Source organism: Centruroides vittatus, unplaced genomic scaffold, assembly GCF_030686945.1.
Source record: "Centruroides vittatus isolate TY-2023 unplaced genomic scaffold, ASM3068694v2 contig_1683, whole genome shotgun sequence".
Classification (NCBI taxonomy): Eukaryota; Metazoa; Arthropoda; class Arachnida; order Scorpiones; family Buthidae; genus Centruroides; species Centruroides vittatus.
In genome coordinates, this window is record NW_027121024.1 from 701,172 (window position 1) to 722,491 (window position 21,320).

At 29.2% G+C, this 21,320-nt stretch overlaps 1 protein-coding gene across 1 annotated transcript in view; it reads left to right on the top strand.

Moving 5' to 3' along the window:
- Positions 1-21,320, top strand: part of LOC136969016 (uncharacterized) — a 150,173-nt gene that overhangs the window by 64,894 nt on the left and 63,959 nt on the right. The window contains exon 2 of the mRNA XM_067263091.1: positions 16,287-16,428. Coding sequence (XP_067119192.1) covers positions 16,287-16,428 — 142 coding nt within the window. The remainder of the gene's footprint in view (positions 1-16,286; positions 16,429-21,320) is intronic.

Consider the following 21,320-nt stretch of genomic DNA (forward strand, 5'->3'; position numbering starts at 1 on the left):
CACAAAAGATAGCCCCCAAAAAGATAAATTTCTTCAGAAACTCGATATATTTTTTTTCCAGTTTCTGGTATATATATATTTTTTCCTCCTTTCTTTTTCCTGAAGGAATGAAAGAGGTTTACTTTATTCCTCTTAGTTCTTCAGGAGTTAACACCAGATTTTAATTTAGAATCCTAACTCGTACAGAACGGATGCGATTTTAGGAAAGTGGATCCAAAATTTCTAACAGTGATCCAAACAGGAACAATCCAATTCAGCGAATCTCTTTCGTCTATTGACTTTTTAAAGAAACGACTTCTCGAATTACCTTGGAAATTTTTGCTCCGCAATTTGCACTACTTAGAAAGATCGTGTTTCAAAAATACGCGATTTTAGACGAGATAATCTGATGAAAGGGGGATGATGATGTGAATGGTATAATTTATTTTTCAAGAGTAATCGCAAGAATTTGAAGCCCTATATTACAGGCTATTACTCATGTCTATTGTAAGACACGTGATAGCTCCTTTATAAATTTTATTGTCTGTAGATTATTAGGAAAGTTTAAATTCTACTTTTCTTACTGATTCGAACATGGACGACCCCCGTTAAACGTCAATCGTCCCTTATTGTAGTTCCGAAAATATCTTTAATGAATTTTTTCTGATGGTCTTCAAAGGCCCTTCAGAAGTTTTGATGAATTTCTCTAACAATTGAAGCACTACTACTTGCGGTCTTTATGATATTTTCTAGCAACTCAGCAACTATTGTTTGCAATTTTTAAGAATGTTTTTAGCTGTTCGAAAATTTTTCTTTCTTCTAAAACTTTTTTTTTCGTTGACTTATTACTTTTCTTTAAAAGAATTTTGAAAAATGTCAACTTCATATAAAAATATAAGAGCCAATATTTGGTATTTTCTAGGAGTTCCAAACCAGTCACTACTATATTTTAAACCTTTTTATGCGGTTTCTTATATTCATATTAAATTTGTTTATATAAATATTAAAATAATTTCTTTTTTTCGAATTTTTCAAAAAATGTGTTTTAAAAATCAAATTTAATGTATATTTTTATATTTATTCTTGGAATTTTTATTCTGTTTCGTTTACAAGTTTCTTTTTTACTCGCTTCTGTACTTTCACTTGCTTTTTTACCCCCTGTACTTGCTCTTATTCTTGTCTTTTTATGCTCTACTGTACTAGATTCTCTACTTATTGTCCTATTTTGCCACAAACTTATTTTTCTAGTTGCCCCTTCACTTGTCTCTCTACTTGCTTCTATGCTTGGTCTTCTCCTTGCTGCTCTAGTTTCATTTCTATTCGTTTCTCTACTTGCCCCTCTACTTACTCGTATTCTTGTCTTTCACTTGCTGCTCTACTTTGCTAGATCTTCTACTTGTCCTATTTTGCCCCAAACTCATTTTTCTATTTACCCCTGTACTTGCTCCTTTCTTTGCTCCGCTACTTTGACTTCTGCTGTTTCTCTGATTGCTCTACTGCGCTAGATCCTCTACTTGTTGATCTACTTGGCCCATAATTATTTTTCTGGTTGCTCTTCTGCTTGCCTCTTTACTTGCTCCTACGCTTGGTTCTCTCCTTGTTGCTCTACTTACACTTCTATCTGTTTCTCTGCTCGGCCCTTTGCTTTTGTACTTAGTCCTCTTCTTGCTGTTTTACTTGTCTTTCCAATTACTCTTCTGTTTGTTCCTTTCTTTGCACCTGCAATTGTTTTTTTCGTATTGGCTTTAGACTATTGTTTTAAACTTCCTCGAAGAGTTTGTTAAACTGAGATTTTTAGAACTTTTGACAGGACAATTTCATAATTGATTTTTAGGCGATCCTTACAGACATTTTTATATATTTTTAAATGCAAATTTATAAAATTTTGTATGAAGAAGATATTTTAAGAATTTTTCTTCTTGGTGAAAGATAGGTTGGTTCGAAGTTGCAAAGTTTATCTTTAATATACAAGAAAAAAAAAATTTTACATAGTTTGCTATCACGCATTGAAAGTTTTACGATTTCTATCCAGCATCAGCAGTCATTCTCCGTAATTTTCAAAAGAAGCAGCAGCATACTCGCAACTTTCTCTACCATCCAAAATTTTTATGAAATTTCTTCTCACAGTTATATTGTGTGCAGTTTTACTGTATATATTCTTTTTTTTTAAACCCCTCTTCTTCTTAAAAAACGTTTTAAAAAACTTTTTTAAATGGCAAAATTTGGATATTAGAAACGCATTAAAAACTAGCGAAAAATCAATAAAATTCTATCCAAGATCCTGAATGGAAAAGTTAAGAAAAAATAAAGTAAGAAAGGAAAAAAAATGAAATCTGAAAGAAATATACAGAATTGGAATCTTGTAGCAATTCCACAGGAAATTGAACTGGAGATCAAGTTAAAGAATGGATCTTTTTGCTGGTGAAAGGTTTAAATTTGGCCATTTTTTTTATGTTATTTTGTTTTCGTCGTGACAGTTTTTGGTGATTTGCTTTCGTTTTTTTACCCTCTACTGACCTCGTTACGGCTTCTGTGGCCGTAATATATACTCCTCTATATATATAGCATCTTTCGAACGCAGCGGGGATTCGGATGATGCTTTGATCGCCATTCTTCTACAACCTTAAGGTGGTAAGTCATCCGCTGTAATGACGTCATCGATCAGGTCTCACGTCAGCGAGGTGTGCCTCCTCTTGTCTCCACAAATTTATTGTGTCTACGGGGCGTCAGAAACGGGCAACGGCGGATAATGGCCGTGTTTTGTGGCGATTTTCTCTTAATTAATCTCTACAGCAATCCGGATTTAAGACGTTAAATAATCCCGGATTACGGGATTACACCTTGTCGATCATACCGTAATTACGTTTCGACTGGGGGGGGGAAGACTCGACTTTAAATTCTAATTTTGTCAGTCGGATTTTAATGGTTCGACGCGGGATCTCGATTCTTTCGGCGTGTGAAATTGTTAGGTAATGTTAAAATTCTGCTGAGTTTGTTTGCCAAACAAACGACTGCAACGTAATGAGTGTTGATGCAGGAAGGAAGATTTCCGTGAGGAAATTCACTAAAAATGCCAACTTCACTTAATTCCAAAGTTAGGTCCTGGTTTAGTATTAATTGCAAAGTGTTTGTTCTAGTTTATTCTCTCCTTCCCAACTAAACATTTACTTCATTCTCATGTTCCGTGTTCTCTCACATTATCTATATAATTACATTAATTTATACTGTTTTTCAGCTTGTCCTATTCTTTTCCAAATTCTTCTTTTGGCCGAATTTTTAAGAAAATATTCCCAACTATTCCCTGAAAATCTAGGATAAAAACAACAATCCTAGATTGCTCAATTATTCTCCGTTCTTGAATATTCTTTGTTTTTTGACCAGTGACTCTTGAATAATTCTTGTTTTCGCAAATTCTGATTCCTGAATTATGCAACTATTCCCCACTTTCAATATTTATTCCAGAATTGAGATTTATTTTCCTTAATTATCTAGTTACTCCTGAAGAGTAGTTATTTTCTTGGCTTATTTATTGACTCCTGAATTGTGCTTGTTTACCCAATTGTTCCTGAATTGTTCTGTTTTTCGAAATATTCCATTTATTCTTAAATTGAATTTTATTTGTTCGAATTATCCACTTATTCTTTGTATGTTGTTCAGTTACTCTCTACTTTCCAAGCCTAATCAATTATCGTAAGTTCCTTTTACCTAATTGCTTTTATCTACGTTTCGGTGTTACTTCTATATTGTCCTTTTACTTCTCCGATTGTCTTGTGTTTTACCGAATTTTTCCATTGTTATTTTACCATTATCATGATGTTTATGTATCATAATAACAGCAACATATCATGGTAAATTAGCAATGTATACTGTCATCTCCTGCTGGTCCAGTTACATTCCTGTCTTCTCTGGTTGTTCGGTTCTTACAATATTGTTGTATTACTTCCATTTCATTTCTTGTATTATTATTTTTTTTTTCGTTTATTCTTTTCTTAGTCCCACGATAATTCTCCAATTCCAATTGTTTTTGATTGTTCAATTTGGAAGTGATGCCCCTTTAGAATTGTCACCTGTATTCTTCGATTATTTGCTCAATTATCCTTTGTATTTGGGATTAGTTTTGGGACTATTTCTTGAATTCCTTCCATAATCAGCAATTTTTTGGAGATTGTAATTAGTATTTTTAAATTAAATGCTGTTATTTCCATGAATTAATTAAATTATAGTTTATTTAAACTATGTTTAAAAGCAGAATAAGATTTTTTCTTAAACTTGAAGAATGCTTCACAAAAAACTTGAGAACGTGTTCAATTTCCTCAAGTTCTTGTACTTGTACACATTAATTACAATTGCTTCTTTCTTAAGAATTAAAAAAAACCAGATAAACTTCTGAAGTAACAATAAAAAGGGTCCAAGCTAACATTAGAATTTTGATTTGCAGATACTCCTCTGAAGTTTTAAAGTAAACAATAAAAGTACCCATTGCAACTTGACTAATACCAAGTTTTTCGAAGTTCTTTATGTTAAAACATACTTTTGCAGAGAGAATTATGTAAAATGTAACTTTAAAGAAGCCAGAACCACTTAAACTTACGTATTAAGAGATAAAACATTTCTTCCACCATTAACCTTTCAATTCTTAAGGACAAGCAAACATTGCACTGGACCAATACGAGAACATTTTAAAGAAGTTTTTTGTTAAAACATATTTTGCAGGGGGACATTGTGTATAAACTGTTTAAAAAATTCACAGCCACTTAATGTCTCTACAACAAGGGATGGAACAATTCTTCGGCCATTTGGAATCTTTCACATACAAGACACTCGTGCATTATGGAAAATAGATTTGGTCTGAAATTACCATTCACTATAAGGATAACCTATTGAAACTTTCAAAAGATTTCCAATGAAAATTACTATTTACACAATACAAATTCCGGAAAAAAGGAGAAACGAGAGAGAATTACAGTAATTCCAATTTTTTTAACATAACAATTTGTGATGATGAAGACGACATGAAAAAAACGGGGGTAAAGAATGTTAGTTACTGTCACGAAATATGTGTACAACGACCGTATACATACATTAATATTGAATTATTTCGTGCAGAGTACATTGATAAAGTTGTATACGCGCTACACCATCGATAATTGAAATAATGTTTTCTCGAACGCGTACAACAGAATGATGAATATTTTTCAACTGAATGAATATAATAATAATTCTGGGACTTTGTTTTTATAAAAATGTATACGTCACGGCATATTTAATAATTTAATTAAACGAAATCTTTTGAAAACTTCAAATTATTTTTCTTATATACTTTTAATGTAAAAATCTCCATTTTTGGGCATTTTAATTTTAAATTTTCTATGTTTAAAACATGAATTAAAGATTTTAGTAATTGCAGCGATATGTTTTATGTTATAAATTCCAAAAATTTAGTTTAAAAACGCCGTATTTATATACTTTACATCTTTATTAATGTTTCGAATACTCAGTTGCTTCATCCAGCTTCTGGTAATCTCTGCTTATTTTTTCGATTTAAAAATAGTTTAATCTCTTATTTATACCGTTTAAAAGTTTTTATGGCTTTATTTTTGGTCTTCTAATACTTACCTTTTGTTTTTGTGGTTTTTAAAATAGGTTTTAATGCGGTTTTTTTAGAGGTGTGGCATCTCTACCGCAAAAAAACCGCATTAAAACCTATTTTATCATAATACATCATAATTTTCTTTACGGATTAGCTATATAATAAGAAAGAAATTAGGTAAAATTTCCTTTTCCAATACGGATTGTAAAGTTGTTGTTTAAATTTTCTTTTTGAAGAACAACTTAACATTTTAACTCGGGGTTATGCCCTTGGAAGTGTGCACATACACGTTACAATCTTCAGAAATAACAGTGAAGATTAGAAAAATTCCGATGTATCACCAGAAAACGAGAAAATTATCCATCGCTGGATCATCAGGATGAAAGTTCCACTTGAAGAACGATCCGAACAACGTTTAATTAAAGAAAACCATTACTTTTATGGACCAAAATGACCACATAATACCTTTTTACAATGGCAAAGGGATTACAATTTGTCAACAAACGTGGAAGAGTCATATAAATCTATCAATAAGTAATTATAAAAGTGGATAAACCGGGAACGTAATTCAACTACAAAGACTTCAACCCATTTGGAACTTCAAAGAGGAACAATAAAAGAATTCATTGTAACGAAGTTTATGTTAAAAAAGGGGTGTTCTTCTGGGGATACTTGTGTAAAAACTATGTTTTAAAGAAAACATAGTCGCTTGAACTTTTTATATTTAAAGGCTGAGGCAGGGAATATTCCTTTAGACATTTGGGATCTTTCAGTGCTTCAAGTAAAAGAAGGAACTTATATGCGTGCATTATGGAATACAGATTTAGTACTAAATTGGCTATTTCTCTCATTCTATAAGAAGATTGCATTCTTGGATGCTCCATCAAAGGTTTCGTTGTAAACAGATTGTCGTTGCAACATTCAACTTGGCTTAATGGTGAGACAAAAGGACAGGTAATGGCCGAGTAATGTGAAAGAAAAGAAGGGAAAAAAGTCAAAAAATTCAACTACCTGGAAAGAAAGAATAGAATTTAAAATCCTTTTTTCTACATCTCTGAAGAAGGCATTTATTTGATCGGATTTACGGTTATTCCTACTTTAGTCTTTCTTAAATATTGAGAATTTTTATGGTTTTTATTTCGAGATTAGAATTTATGATAAGAAGAAAAAGAATTGATTCTAAGTGGTTATGAATTTTTAATTTTGCTTTTCACATTATATATATATATATATCTACATATTTTTTATATTGATTTTATAGTTTCATAGATTAGTTCTTGTACAATTTTGTTTGCTAGTTTTGGAAAGAAAAAAACGCTGGTTAGTCATGTGAATATCTTGTTTCTTTCTTAAATCCTGCTAAAGATAATCGCATGTTTTAAAGATTTCTGTTAAATTTTAATGTGTTTTTTTACATGAAAAATATATTTTTGGATTGTAAGGATCAAAAGTTTATAGTTAGCAACCAATTGAAGATACTTGCAATTCGTTTTTTTTTGTTGTTGTTTCTGTAGAAAAACTATTGCTGAAAAGTTATCTTCTAACAAGCTTAAACGCCATTTTTGCTGGTGAGATTTGTAATTTCAGCATTTTAAATTTGTAATTTCGTTAATTTACATTGCAAACTTATATATTAACCTGAGCTAAAACCTTTAAAGTTACAAATTATATTCTAAATTCTTCTGCATTCTGATATTATTAACAATTTTAAACTTGTTAATAAGGAAAACGACAATTTTCCAGACAGGTTTTTATTGCTTTTTCTTATTTTCAGACAATTAAATTAGTCTGGAATGAGAAAAATAATCAACAGTTCTAAAAATTAACAATTTATGTAGCTAGAAATGACTCTTATTATACGAAACTTTACATTTATACAGCATAATAAGTATCAAGCAACCCTATGCATATTTTAAAAACATTTCTCTTCAGAAGCCCAGAAGTTCGAATAATAATAAATTTCTAATGAAATTAAACCAGTATTTCTGCTTGATGATTACAGATGGACCACTCATGCTTATTTCTGCTCAGCTCTTCTCATTCTTTATTTCTCATTGTGATGCAGCACTCTTTATCTTTGGAGCTTGTGTTACAACACTCCTTACTCTTGTTGCTATGATGCAATATTTATGCATTCCACTTGTAACATAACACTCCTTCTGCAATTCCTGATGAAATGATAAATTCTTGGAGAAAGAGAAAACAACACATGGGCAATCTGCAAGGGATGATACCTCCCAGATCTACAGGATGTTAGTTAGACACGTGAAGAAAACCCAGAAAACTACAAGGGGCAGCTCCATTGGTGAGGTCCGAACCCACGAGCAACTATTAGCTGTTAATTTTAACCAATGGGCTAAAAATGGACTCGTGATGATATATTCAATGTCTCACGATCTATTTCTCGATATAATCATAATCTTCACGTGGTATAAACAATAGAATGATTATTATTAACTATTTTCGATCTTAATTTAATCTGCTTCAAGCAAATTACGGTAAATATCCTCATAGAACCCCATATTTATGCCTGATACCATTGTGGCACCCAATATAATTCTGTTAATGCTATCATCGAGTAATTTTAATAAAAATTCCTCGATGTTCGAAAATTCACTTTCCATAATATATAAAATGGTAGAAGAATACTCTCGCCTCTTTCTAAACTATGAATGAAACGTATCTTCATTTTTAATTTCTAAAATAAATTCCTGGACGACAAATATTTACTTAAGACTGATTTCAATGAATTTTTAAAATGTATCGATCGAGCCGATCTCCAACTCGCTCTTCAACGTGATTAGAAATAAACATTACTTTCATAAAATGCCATTTTATTGTCAAAATGTCACTTAGAATGAAAATTATTGACACAAACCCAGATCCTTAAAGAGTGAGTGAAGTATTTAAGATACATGTTTATATTAAGTTACATTAGAATCGAATATTTTCTTTAGATTATTATTTTCTTAACGTGCCAATGCAACAAATTTATGCATTTATGAAGAAAACAGTAAGATTTCTTTGACGTTATATCGAGGTTTTGATGATTTATCGTACCTTTCATTACAAGGAAAATTTCAACTCTTTTCGAATAAGCGAAGCTTTTGTTAGCGCTATTTCTGTCGTTAACGTTATATCGAAGATTTCAAATTTTAAATGCACTTTTTAAGTAGTTTTCTAACCTTCATATAATTTTATTATTATTTTAACACGGTTTTCTTGAGATTATTGCTATAAAGTGGTTCTGTTCCTTTGTTGTACTTTCTGGTTTCCTTGGTTTTACGCCAGTGTTTTTAATATGCCAACTCAACAAATTTATGTTTTTATGAAGAAAATATTAAACTTTTTTAACATTATATCCAATTTTTGGAGATTTAATGCAGATATTTCGCATTATATAAGTAATTTCATCTTTTCGGAGCAACTTCTATCAATTTTCTTAATGCTATTTCTACTAAATTGTTAACGCTATATAGAAGATTTCAAGATTTAAGTGCAATTTTTATCTTGTTTGCTAACTTTCTGTACGGGTTTCCATTACTTTAACACAATTTTCATCAGATTATTAATGCTATTTACGGGTTCTAATGCTTTACTGCAGTTTCCAGTTACTGTATATTGAAGCTCCGTTGATTTAACGTAAATTTAACAAGGATACAAACGTTATAGAGAGGGTTTCAGTCCTGTAACACAGATTTAAATTATCCAGGTGGTTAATATATTAAACACTTCTAAATATATGTTTTCGCTATTTTGAGGGTCTCTTGAAATTTCCACTCATATTAATGCCACGAAGTAAATTTATTTCTGGATTATTATCGCTAGTATCAATGCTTCAAAGTGCCGTTGTTCTCTGATGGTATATAAGGATTTTAATTATTTAAATGTGATACCCATGATGAACCTCAAACAAGAAACTGGTAACGAAGCTTGAAAGGAAACCATTTTTCATCATGCATTTAACGATATGGAAAATTCAAAATGTCACATAATATCTCATAATTTATGTTCATAAATAATAGCGAAACATTTATAAAGAGGGAGGAACATTAAAGATTAACAAAGCGATATCAGGAACACGCATGAAAACATTCATCAACGGCACAAAACAATCATTAACTGATCACCACCCCCAAAATGAGAACAAAATACCTTTATCAACGGGCGAAGAAATTCTAGATAAAGTATTCTGGATTTATCTGGAAAAAAAAAAAAATTCCATAAATTATTCTAAAAATACCGAACAGAAATAAACCCCATAAACGTCAATGCAAACATTGATCATGGAAATGAAAAAAAAAAAAATAAAATAAAATAAAGACAAATTGCACGAGAAACATTTTTATCAATAACCCAAAATAGCAAAAATTTCATAGAAATCATTCGATAGAATTGGCAACACTAAATCGTGTATAAAGCCGATCGCAGCGCCACTAACGTTAGTGAAAAGGAACGACTTGTTATTTATTTATTTTTTCTGAGGTTTTTTTTTGGGTGGGGTTATTCATCAAAGTAGAAGGTTGACACAGAGTTTAATAAGTTTTTTGGGTTTATAACACACGATTTAATATAGAAATATTTAAATTGGCGTAGTGAAAAAATATGAAAATATTGGTTACTGACGTATAAACCCGGATGTAAACTGTAAATATAGATTGGTGATATTACTCTATCGCTTTTCGTAGTTCTTTACTGACAGAACATATTTCACAAAAGCTAGAATGAAAAATGGTGACTGCAGAATTCCCAGTTGCGATCGAGGGATCTGTTTCGGCTCGAAATAAACTCGATGGTATTTTCCTTTCAGATAGATGGAAGTAGCTGAAACTGGGATATTTTCTGGATTTATTCTGCATTTCTATGGTTCTTAAGAAGGAGGAAAAAATAAATATATTTATAAATACACCTCAATGTATCGTTATTCAAATTTCTTACCAGGGATTTCTCATTGTTTGTAAGGGTTTAGTTCTGTTCTCGATGGTTAATCCACTAATTTTTCTTAATTTAAAAAAAAATTAAATCATAAAAAATTAATTATGATGACGTATAAATACACAAAGTATTTTAAATTATAATTAAATATGTAGATTCTGTCCACGTGGTTCTATGGAAAATTAAAAATCCTCGATTTCATTCTAGAATAAATTAATATTCCTGAATTTCAATAATTTATTTTTTTTATCGTTGTAGTAACCTACAGGATTATAGAAAAATATATTTTTCTATAATTATGGTGCAGATAAATATTTTTAAATTATAATTAAAATTTAAAAAAATATGAATTCTGCTTTCTGTAATTGAGTATATTGAGTAATAATATTTCTATAATTAATTATGATATAGTATAAATACACAGAATATTTTAAATTATAATTAGAATGTAGTTTTTTCGAATTTTATCTACGTGGCTCTATGGAAAATTAAAAAATCTCCATATCGATTTCATTGTAGAAATAAATCAGTTTCATTGTAGAATAAATTAATATTTTTAAATTGATCGGTTTCAATAATTAACTTTTTTTATTCTTGTCATAAATTGCTCAATTATATTAGTAGAAAAAATATTTTTTTATAATTGAGAAATTTATGAAGATATCGAGATTTTGAAAGAATGTTTTAATGAATTTGTTTGTGTAAACTAGTACCATTTTTTTTCTTTTTTTTTAAAACTATTTTTTAAAAAATAATTTATGCTTAATTCTGTTGATTCATTTTGACTTTATATTTTAAAAATATATATATATAAATGGATCTTTTAGATATTATGAAAGCTATTACATTTAGAAGGAAGAGAAAAATGTAATGTAATAAAGTCTACACTACGTTAGAAAAGCCATTAACTCGTAGGACCTTCGAGTGGGAATGTTTTAAATTTGAGCAATATTTTAAGAATTTTTAGGGGTTTATTAAATTTACTTGATTTAATCATTACGAAGGTCATAATACTTTTTACGATATTTTAAAACACTCCACAGATTTGTAAATGATAATTTATGCGTACGTAAGAGAGTAAAGACCTATAAATAGAAATACTAGAATCCTTAAAAATAAGGCAGTGAAGTATTCTGAAATGTTAGCAGGGGCTCTTTGAAATATTAGAAAGTGCTATTGACATAGGAAAGTTGGCTGTGAGTATAAATCAAACTGAATTATTTATTAAGCGGTTCTATTTATAATTTGATGAAATGGTCAAATTTTATCGAATATTTTATAAACATTTTAAACTTTTACTTAATAAATAAATTACAGGACGGCAAAACTTTTACAATACAAAACGACGCTTAATAATGTTTAAAAGTTTCATTTTGACGTAACAATGCGTAACGGTACATATGTAATGAACATTTTAAACAATTGGTTGGTAACAATAATAAATCTTTTTCCAACTAATCGATTTTAGAGAAGACAAATTCTATAACCAATTGTTATTTTCAACTATAATTAATGATACTAAATACTTTGATCTCGTTGCATTTTCCACTTGTTTAATTTTTGAACGGTTTTCAGGAACAGTATTTTAGAGATTATCAGTTTAAAATATTTAAAGAGAATTGCCATATCAACCTTGAAAGATTAATGGTTTCTAGTTTCTCTACAATGAACAATGTATAAATTTTTTTCTTTCTTTCGTTCTTTATATATCCATAAGGTTCATCAATGAATCAATGGATCATAAAGATTCTATATATTCTGGTAGAAGTCCAAACAGTTTTATTCGTTAGATGAAAGTTCGAAGATATGTTATATATATATATATATTTTCTTTCTTTTCACATGGAAAAACAGTGAATTTCTTCCTTAGTTTTCAACTGACCCGTCAAATCTCACTTTTCGACAGGAAACTTTATTGGCAGCAATCTTTTCTTCTTCACGGATATAGCAGATTGGTAGGAAGAAGTTCTGCGGGGAAGTTCCCCCTTTTATATTGAAGGATCGACTCTTAAGGTCACGCCACGTGTCCACCGCTACAAACCGATGATCAATAACTCCAATGTCATCACGTTGTTGTGACGTAATGCCCCGTAACCGGGCCAATAATCTCCAGTCAACCTCGAAATTAAATGAGTGAATAAGCTGATTGGTGGAATGACATTTGTCTGGATATCTGCAACGGCCATAAACTAAGCGTTGTTTTAAATTTTAGATAAGTTTATGATGCTGTAATCACTAATCAGGATTCTGTAAACGTCTGATTCGTTTAATATTAATTGATGCCGGCGTAACATTTTGTAGAATGTAATTAAAACGTAAAAGTTTTCTCTCATTTTTGAATTTCGTTTTTGGCATTCCTTTTGTGACGTATTCATAAAAGAATACCCTCATTAATTTAACTTGACAAAATGGAGTATATACATTCTAAATTAATCTATTTTCTTTCAACAATGAATGATTGTTACGTAAGTTGCCCGATTACAGAAAATATTTTCTAGAAAATTGTTCAGTTTTAAAAATAAACAAAATGTTCTATTACAAAAATACAGAAAAAAAAACTAGAAAACGATCAGTTTCAAAAGTAACAAATATTTCTGGAAAATGTTCAAAAATTCAGTTTAAAAAAATCAATTGAAAATAGAAAAAAAATTCTCGACAATATTTAGAAAAATCAATTTAAGTTAATTTTATAAAATTTTACAAATAAAAAAGGGGAGAAATAAAGTTATAAAATTGATTGAGTTTCATAACTTCCAGAAAATTTTCTGGAAAAATTTTTACAAAATTCTCAGAACTTTTCGTGTAATGAAAAATTCCAGAAAAATTTCTCTAGAATTCTTAAGTATTTACTAGGATTTAAATCCTTTATTGAAACTATATCTCTAAATTCTAAATCTTAAATAAGTAATTAGGAACGAATTTTCGTGAAATTAAATCCTTTAAGTTTTTATTTTATTTTAAATTAATTTTATTAAAATTTCACAAATAATGTCATTTTTGAAGTTATTTTTGAATATTTTCTTTCAAGGAATTGTTTTGTAAAAAGTTTATTTTCTGGAATTTCTGAAAAATTGTAGAAAAATTCTAGAAAATTCTGCATAATTTTCTAGAATTTTTAACATTTTAACATTATTCTCTTCTTATTTATTTTTATTTTTAAATAATAATTGCTTCTGGGAACTAAACAATAATTATTTTTTCTTTCGAATACACAAATAAATTAATTTTTAAAACTGAATATGAGGATATTAAAAGTTTAATTGAAGCAGGAAGAAGTATATTAGTTAAATAAATATATTATTTATTTGTTTGTTTGTATTCCAGGAATATATATGTATTTAATTCATAAACAAGGACACAAGTAAACATTAAAAGCAACATGTTTAAAAATCAACATTATTAAAACTTTAATAAGTTTGGGAAATTGTAAACATCGTTATTAGATACACAGTATTTGAGTATTTTATTTTTATTTTTTAAAATTATATTTTTATTTTTATCTGAAAATAATTAAATTGTAGATAGAAGAATTGTCAAGACTTTGGCTTTTAAAAATCGAGAAAGGGAATGCACTTGAGTTGTTCGTTCATTATAGTGATTGAACGTGCAATAAAACAAGCTGAGGGAGTTGTTAAGTAGTAAGTTGCAATTGTTAGGATATAGCCTTTCTTTTTTTTCATAAAAATCGTTTATAATGTTTATGTTAATAGTTTAGCTCGTTGGTGATAAGTATAATCTTGAAGAACAATTTCAATAATTAATGTATTTTCCTTGGCTACGAACAATTCATTAATAGGTCTACGTATTAAAATTCTCGTTAAGGTATATGTTAAGCAGAAAAAATATTTTTTGTGCAGAATTTATTTTCTCTGATCATAAATTATTATGCAAACTTTAACTATAATTTCACTCACTACATATTGATTTATTTTTTTATTTTTTATAAAAAAATTTTAAAGTAGAAAATAATCAATGTAAACTAATGTAGAAGCCTTTCTTACAAAAGCTTTACTTAGATTTTATTGTTGTTATTATTTTCCTTTCCAATAAAAATAATAATAATATTTTGAATTTATAATTGAAGTAAAAATTAAATTTTGAATTAAGTGGACTTAATTTCTATAATTAAATTAATTTAAAAAAAATAAATATAAATAACTTCTCGCCATATTTGCATAATTCTTAAAGGAGAAATAAAGTGAGAAATTAAAATATTTTTTAAAAGAAATTATTTGAATACACGTAGTAGGAAAAATAAATAATTAATTAATTTTTAATTTATACTTTAATGCACTTTTGTTATTTTTTAAAATTAAAACTGTACTTTTTATCGTTCAAAAGTGTTTATTTTTTTTATTATTAAACTGTTTCTCCTTTATTGCTTCTACAAAAACCACTTCACAGTTGCAGGTTTGAAACCATTATATGATAATTTTCATTTATTTATTTATTTTTTAATTTTTTTCGACCGAAGGAATACTTTTAATTGCTCAAATCTAAAAATAACAGCGCATAAGCCACAAAGAGTCAAATAAAGTGCAATTCCTATAATCTCGTCAGTTGCAGAATTTACACCTTAATTTCTCCGGGGTATTAACCTAAAATGTTTGCATTCACTCTATTAAACTCACAACAATAACACATACTTAAAAATAAACCATCGTTTCCTCTTCAGAAATTACGATTTTAGCATTGTTCCTTCTTAAAATTCTCCTTCCCTCAGGAACGGGAGAAAGTCCTTTATACTGTAGTGAAAATCACTTTACATTTTAATGAAAAACCAGGTTAGTAGAACAATTTATTTTATTCCTCAGTGGAACCAGTTTAGTAACTAATATAGCTCTGAATTAATTTAGAATCTGCAGTCAGAATTTTATTTTATTTTTTATGATTATGATTTTCTCCTCTCTTTCTCCTTTAATATGATAATAACGTAAACGTTCTAGAATAAACCTGTATCTTATAAAATCAGCTAATGTTATAAATTATGCAAAAATATAGACGGAAGTATGCTCTAGAAGGAAGGGAAAAAATCTATTAAATATTCTTTATTTATTTTTAACTTTTATAAATAAAAAAATAGAATTTTATAAATCTTTTGCCATTCTTTAAGGTTATTTATCAGCATGCGAAACCGAAAAGATTTTAGAATCGAATTCGTTAAAAAAAAATGTTGATTTCAACAGTTAATTGTTGTAATCAACACATTTTCTAGAATTGTTTAAATTTTGTAAGCGAAACGAATCAATTTCAGAAATGAACATTTTTTTCTAGAATTAAATTTTCAAGAATAAAAATTGATTAGTTTTTAGTTAAAATTTTCCTTTATGAAATTTAAAATATTCTAGAAAAATATATTTATCACAACAATTAATCATGTTAATTGTTGAAATTAACACGATGTCTAAACTAATTTAATTCGTTTATATTTTGTTTCTGAAATATAATATAGAAATGAACACTTTTTCCACAATTAAATTTTTAAGAATAAAATTTTTCAAAAATTAGACAGCTGTTTTTTTAAAAATTCATATCGGAGCTATATTTTTGAAAGCTTAAGGTGAATAAATTATAGAAAAGGAGAGAATTAACACGATTTAACCATGGAAATATTGGAGTGATGCTTTTTATCTTTAGCTTTCAGACTTAAAACCGTTCTCATCATTCAGATGGATAAATTCGGTCGTGCTTTTCTTGTCAAAAGGCATAGATAGAAGGAAACCGAAGAAGCACTCCATATAATTGTCATACTGATAGACACGAATCTTTCTTTTTTTCACAGATACCTGTCAGTTTCCGGCAGAATGGACCGGTACTTGGTTTCAGAAAGGTGTTCAAGATCCAATAAGGATAGAAAACGGTACCATATCTACAAAAGGTGTTTGCAGGAAAGCAGACGGTGATAAATTTATTATCGAAAATAAGTAAGTATGGATTAATACACCCTGCTATTGCTCTCCTAGTTGTGTTATTATTGTTTATTATTTTTGTTATATAATAAAACCTTGCGAATTCTCATGTGAGAGAATAAAGATACTTTCATTACTCCCTGATAATTAAGAGACGTTTGATGTTCTGTATCATTAACGATACAATTAGGTAAGTTGAATGGGATGGATGAAATGAACGTGCGCTTTAATTTTCAATAGCTTCGTGTTTCTAATTTGTATAAATATAAGAGAAATACGTTACAAATGATAATTATCGTTAGATTTCATTGATAATACTTCCGCATTATCAAAACGTCATTACTGGTAATGATCTGTTTAAATCTGTAAGAAAGATTCAGGATATTTTGTAATATTCTTCAAATTATTGATACTGTTAATGCTCTGATGTAACTTACTTCTTTCTAATTATAATACATAATTGTGTAACGTTATTTCGAGTGGTTGCTTAGTTATTTTAATGATTAGTAGATACAGTAAACCCTTCGTAAACCGGAATCGCACGGTACAGAGTCTTTTCTGGTTTGGCATGTTTCCATTTTAAACAGGTTTTACTGTATTGCAAAGTAAGTAAATGTTACTTCAGGAAGCAACTGCAAGTTTTCTAGTGGACAACATTAAAGTCTGCTTAGCTTAGAAAATTTTAGGTATAATAGTGCAGAATAATGTACAGTAAAACTTCCGTAAGCCGGAATTCACCGTACAGAACATCTTTTCCGGTTTGAAAAATGTCCGTTTTGAACAGGTTTTTTCTAAACACAAAAAATCATGAAAATTTTCCTCTTCGAAAATCTTTCTCCTCTTATCCGTTTAGAAAGGTTTTCGTTTTCAACAGGTTTGACAGTATCGTAAAGTGGGTAAATGTTACAATAGGAAGCTACTGCATTTTTTTAGAGTTCTACACGTGGAAAGTGGACAGTGTCAAGTGTTAAAACCGGCTTATCTTAGCAGATATTGCAAAATAATACAGTAAAACTTGTCCAAATGGAACCCGAATAAAACGGAAACCGGAAACCTGCGTAATGGAAAAATTCTTCGAAACGAAACTGTTTTCTATTTAAAATAAACCTGTTCAAAACGAAAACCTGCCAAACCGGACAAAAATATTCGATACCGTTCGATGCCGATTTAAACAAGTTTTACTTTACTACGTATATATATAAATATGGATAATGTATGAAGCTAACGCTAAAAATAAGAAGACAGAACCAAAATAAAAAAAAAGAGAATTAAAGGTTCTGCTTGTTTAATTATCATAATACAAAGGGTACGAAACGAGGACGTTAATCTTTTAAAGACTCTCATGTAATTTATATGCAAGTCACGTGACGACACCAACTAAGCTACGCGGTGACGTCACCGGCGACCTACTTTATACGGTTTAGAATTAACATTTATTAATATTCGAGAGGAGAAATTTTCATTGTATTCTGTACCCCCTTCGGGGTGTATTTTGTTAGTTTCGGGTCGTGTACGCTGTTTTATTGTTTCAATATGAATAATCAAGTTTAATTTTTCGAAATTTTAATTTATTTTTTAATTTAAATTCATAAACTTCACTTCGCTAAACCGAAAATCTTTCTCCTCTTATCCCGTTCATTCGGTTCCTGTTTGTTTTTTTTTTACAATGGGGTTGTATCTGTTACATATAACAGAGGGAAAGTACGGCAATTGGTCAAAAAATAACCCCCCTAAATTTTTACATTTTTGGACTCTAGAAATTTTGAAACGTCAAGAAACGCAAGTAATTCGGGGTTTATCCGCTTGTATGAATGTTAATGTGTGTGGGGGGAAGAATTTTTTTTACCCACTTCGAAGCTTAATAACATCTGTAGCTTTCGTCAAAAATTTCTGAAATTTTGCAGGAAGGTTTATGTATTGGTTTAGAAGCCTATACATAAGTATAGGCTTCTAAATTTTGGTAACTAAAGGTCGTGGGGGTAGAGATAGAGAGGGTCGCACTTAATGACGATTTTACTTGTAATAGTCATTTACAATTTATTATAAAACGCCATAAACCATTTTATTATAATTAACAATATAGAAAGTTTTTAAATAAAATATTTCCTAACAGATGGCACCACGCGTGATTTTAACTTTATTACCAGTAAAGTTACGCAACTCATTGCTGGAATGTTTTTTCTTTTTAAATAGTGAGAAAAGAAAATCGATAATAAGCAAATTTAATATTGATAAATTTGAAATTTATTCAATAATTTAAGTAAAATTTATCCGCTTGACCCGTTTCATCATTTCCATTTTTTTCTTCCCAAGGCTTTGAGAAACGTGATACTAGAATTTATGAGTAAAGCGAAGATGGGATAATTGCTAGAAAACTGACATTCACTTAAAAAATGAAATAAAATAATAGAATAAAAATGTAGCAATATAAATTCTGAGTAGAAATATCGCTCGGAAATATTATTTTCTAAATAATATTTATTTAAAGTAGTGTAATGAAAGCATCATTATAACTTGTTCCTGTAGTTAATGTAATTTTAACTGGTTCGAAGACTGCAAACTAAATTTATTAAATTCTTATTTTTTGGGATATTAAGGGGGAAAAGCTTAATAAAAATTTAAATATAAAAGCCAATAGTTTTATTAATAAAATTTAATAAATAAGGAGACGATAAAACTCAACAAGCCATTAAAAACAGAATGGGAAAAAGGGAAAATTTCACATGAACGGGTACTCGAGAAGTCAAAAAACAAAAATTTAATTGAAGTAGAAGTTCTGTCCGTTTAAACAAAAATAAGTAATTAATTTCTGTTCTCTAATTACACTGTCGGCTTTTTAATGAATGCATAAACATATTTTCTTAGTGTTAAATACTTTGAATCGAATATAATGTACTACCGAACGATGCATACATTATTTTTGTTTCATTCTAAGTAATTCGCAAGTAAACTGTGCAAGCATTCTCAAAATTTATTACTTGTTTAAGTGACATACACACTTTTGCGGAAACGTGTCTTCAAACCTTTTTCTCAAAGACGTTTCGTAGGTTATACACGTTTAAAAAGGCTTCTTGGTAATTACGCTTGTAGTCTTGTATGAGGAACTGTACTTGGAAGACTATGCTCAAACTACAGTGCAGTTACTCGTAATAAAACACATGTATGAATATAGTGTGTTTCTGACCAATATATATGCTATTTTTATTTCATTCTAAGTAATTTGCATGCCAACTATGCAAGCATTCCGAAAATTTATTAGTTACTTATGTAACTTGGAAACGTTTGTGTGGAGGCGTGTCCTCAAATGTTTCTCTCAAACACTATTCTTACGTCTATACAGGTTCAAAGTGTTTTCCTGGTCGTTTGTAGTGTTGTATCTGGAGTAACTACACTTGTAAAACAAAACCCGAACTTTGTTTTAATTGCAGTTACTCATAATACAAGACATAGTATATAGGGGCCTTTTTATGCTCTCTCTTGAGTGGTAAAGGGCCTTAAACTACAAAGAAAAATAAAAAAGACATAGTATATGCCTTTGAATTGGTAGTGTGTTACCGACCGACATATACAGTATTTTTGTTTCTTTCCAAGTAATTTGCAAGCCAATTATTCAAGTATTTCCAAAATTCGTTAATTGTTCAAGTAACATCAAAATATTTGTGGAAACGTGTCCATGATCATTGTTTTTCAATACGTTTTCGTAGATTTATACAAGCTTAAAGAGGCTTCCTGATCATTACGTTTGTAGTCTTGTATTATGAGTAACTGCACTTAATACTATAGTTCGGGTATAGTTTTCCTGTAATACACTTCTGCTGTATGTAATTAGTAATAATAACATATCGTGCACGATGCAGCAACGTTATGCATTTGCATTCGCATTCGCTTCATTGCAATATCGATTCGTTTTGTTCGATTGTTTGAACGTCATAAAGGAAAAGTTGGGACCCAGTTTCCTGAAAATGATATTACTGTTGATGTATATTTCCGCTTACTTAAAAGATTTGCACTGGTTATTATTATTATATATTATATATATGTATATTTTTTTACAATATTTCAAGTAAAATTTAATAAAACGTGCCGATTTACTTCGATTGGATAATTTAAATTCAAAATTTGAATTTAAATCGACCAATCTGCGTAAATCGTTTCAATTTCACATCTTTATTCGTTAAATGAGCGAATTTGTTTCTAGAAAAAAGATGTTTTATATTCTGCAGGCAATTCTTTTTGGTTGTAAATTTATTTTATGATATAATATTTCCGGAAAAATCCATTTGGAAACTTTTAAACTCGTAACTTATACCACGCCCTTTTCGATGATTAGTCTATTCGAATTCAAATTGACCATTAGGAAGCGATTATTCTTATTTGATAAATTGGCCTATAAAAAATATTGAAAGATAATAATGAGCAATTTAAAAAAATAATTTTTTTTCTAGATACTAGATTATAATAAAGAGACAACGAATAATAAACATTTTAAAGTCTGATTGGTTTATTCAAATTTAAATCGACCAATGGCCAGCGCGATTATCCACGGTATAAGTTATAGTTAATTAAAACCCAAAACGGGACTGGCATTAAAGTAAATTGGTTCCTACTCTTAACCAATGGTTAATTAGATCAAGCAGTGATCTTAATTAATTAATTCTAATACAGAAATATAGGAAAATTTTGATCGAGTAGAAACCCCATAATTCACTCTGTAACGTTTAAAGAGAGGAAATTAACCAAAAAATGGGGAGGGGAGGGAATGGGATATGCCTTATTAATGCAAGAATAAAGCTGAAAAAAATGGAAATAATAAAAAGACGATGAAGGAACCAAAAAAAAAAAAAAATAATAATAATAAAAAAGTGAAGAGGGACAGCAACTTGCAGAGCACATCATTTATCAAATCA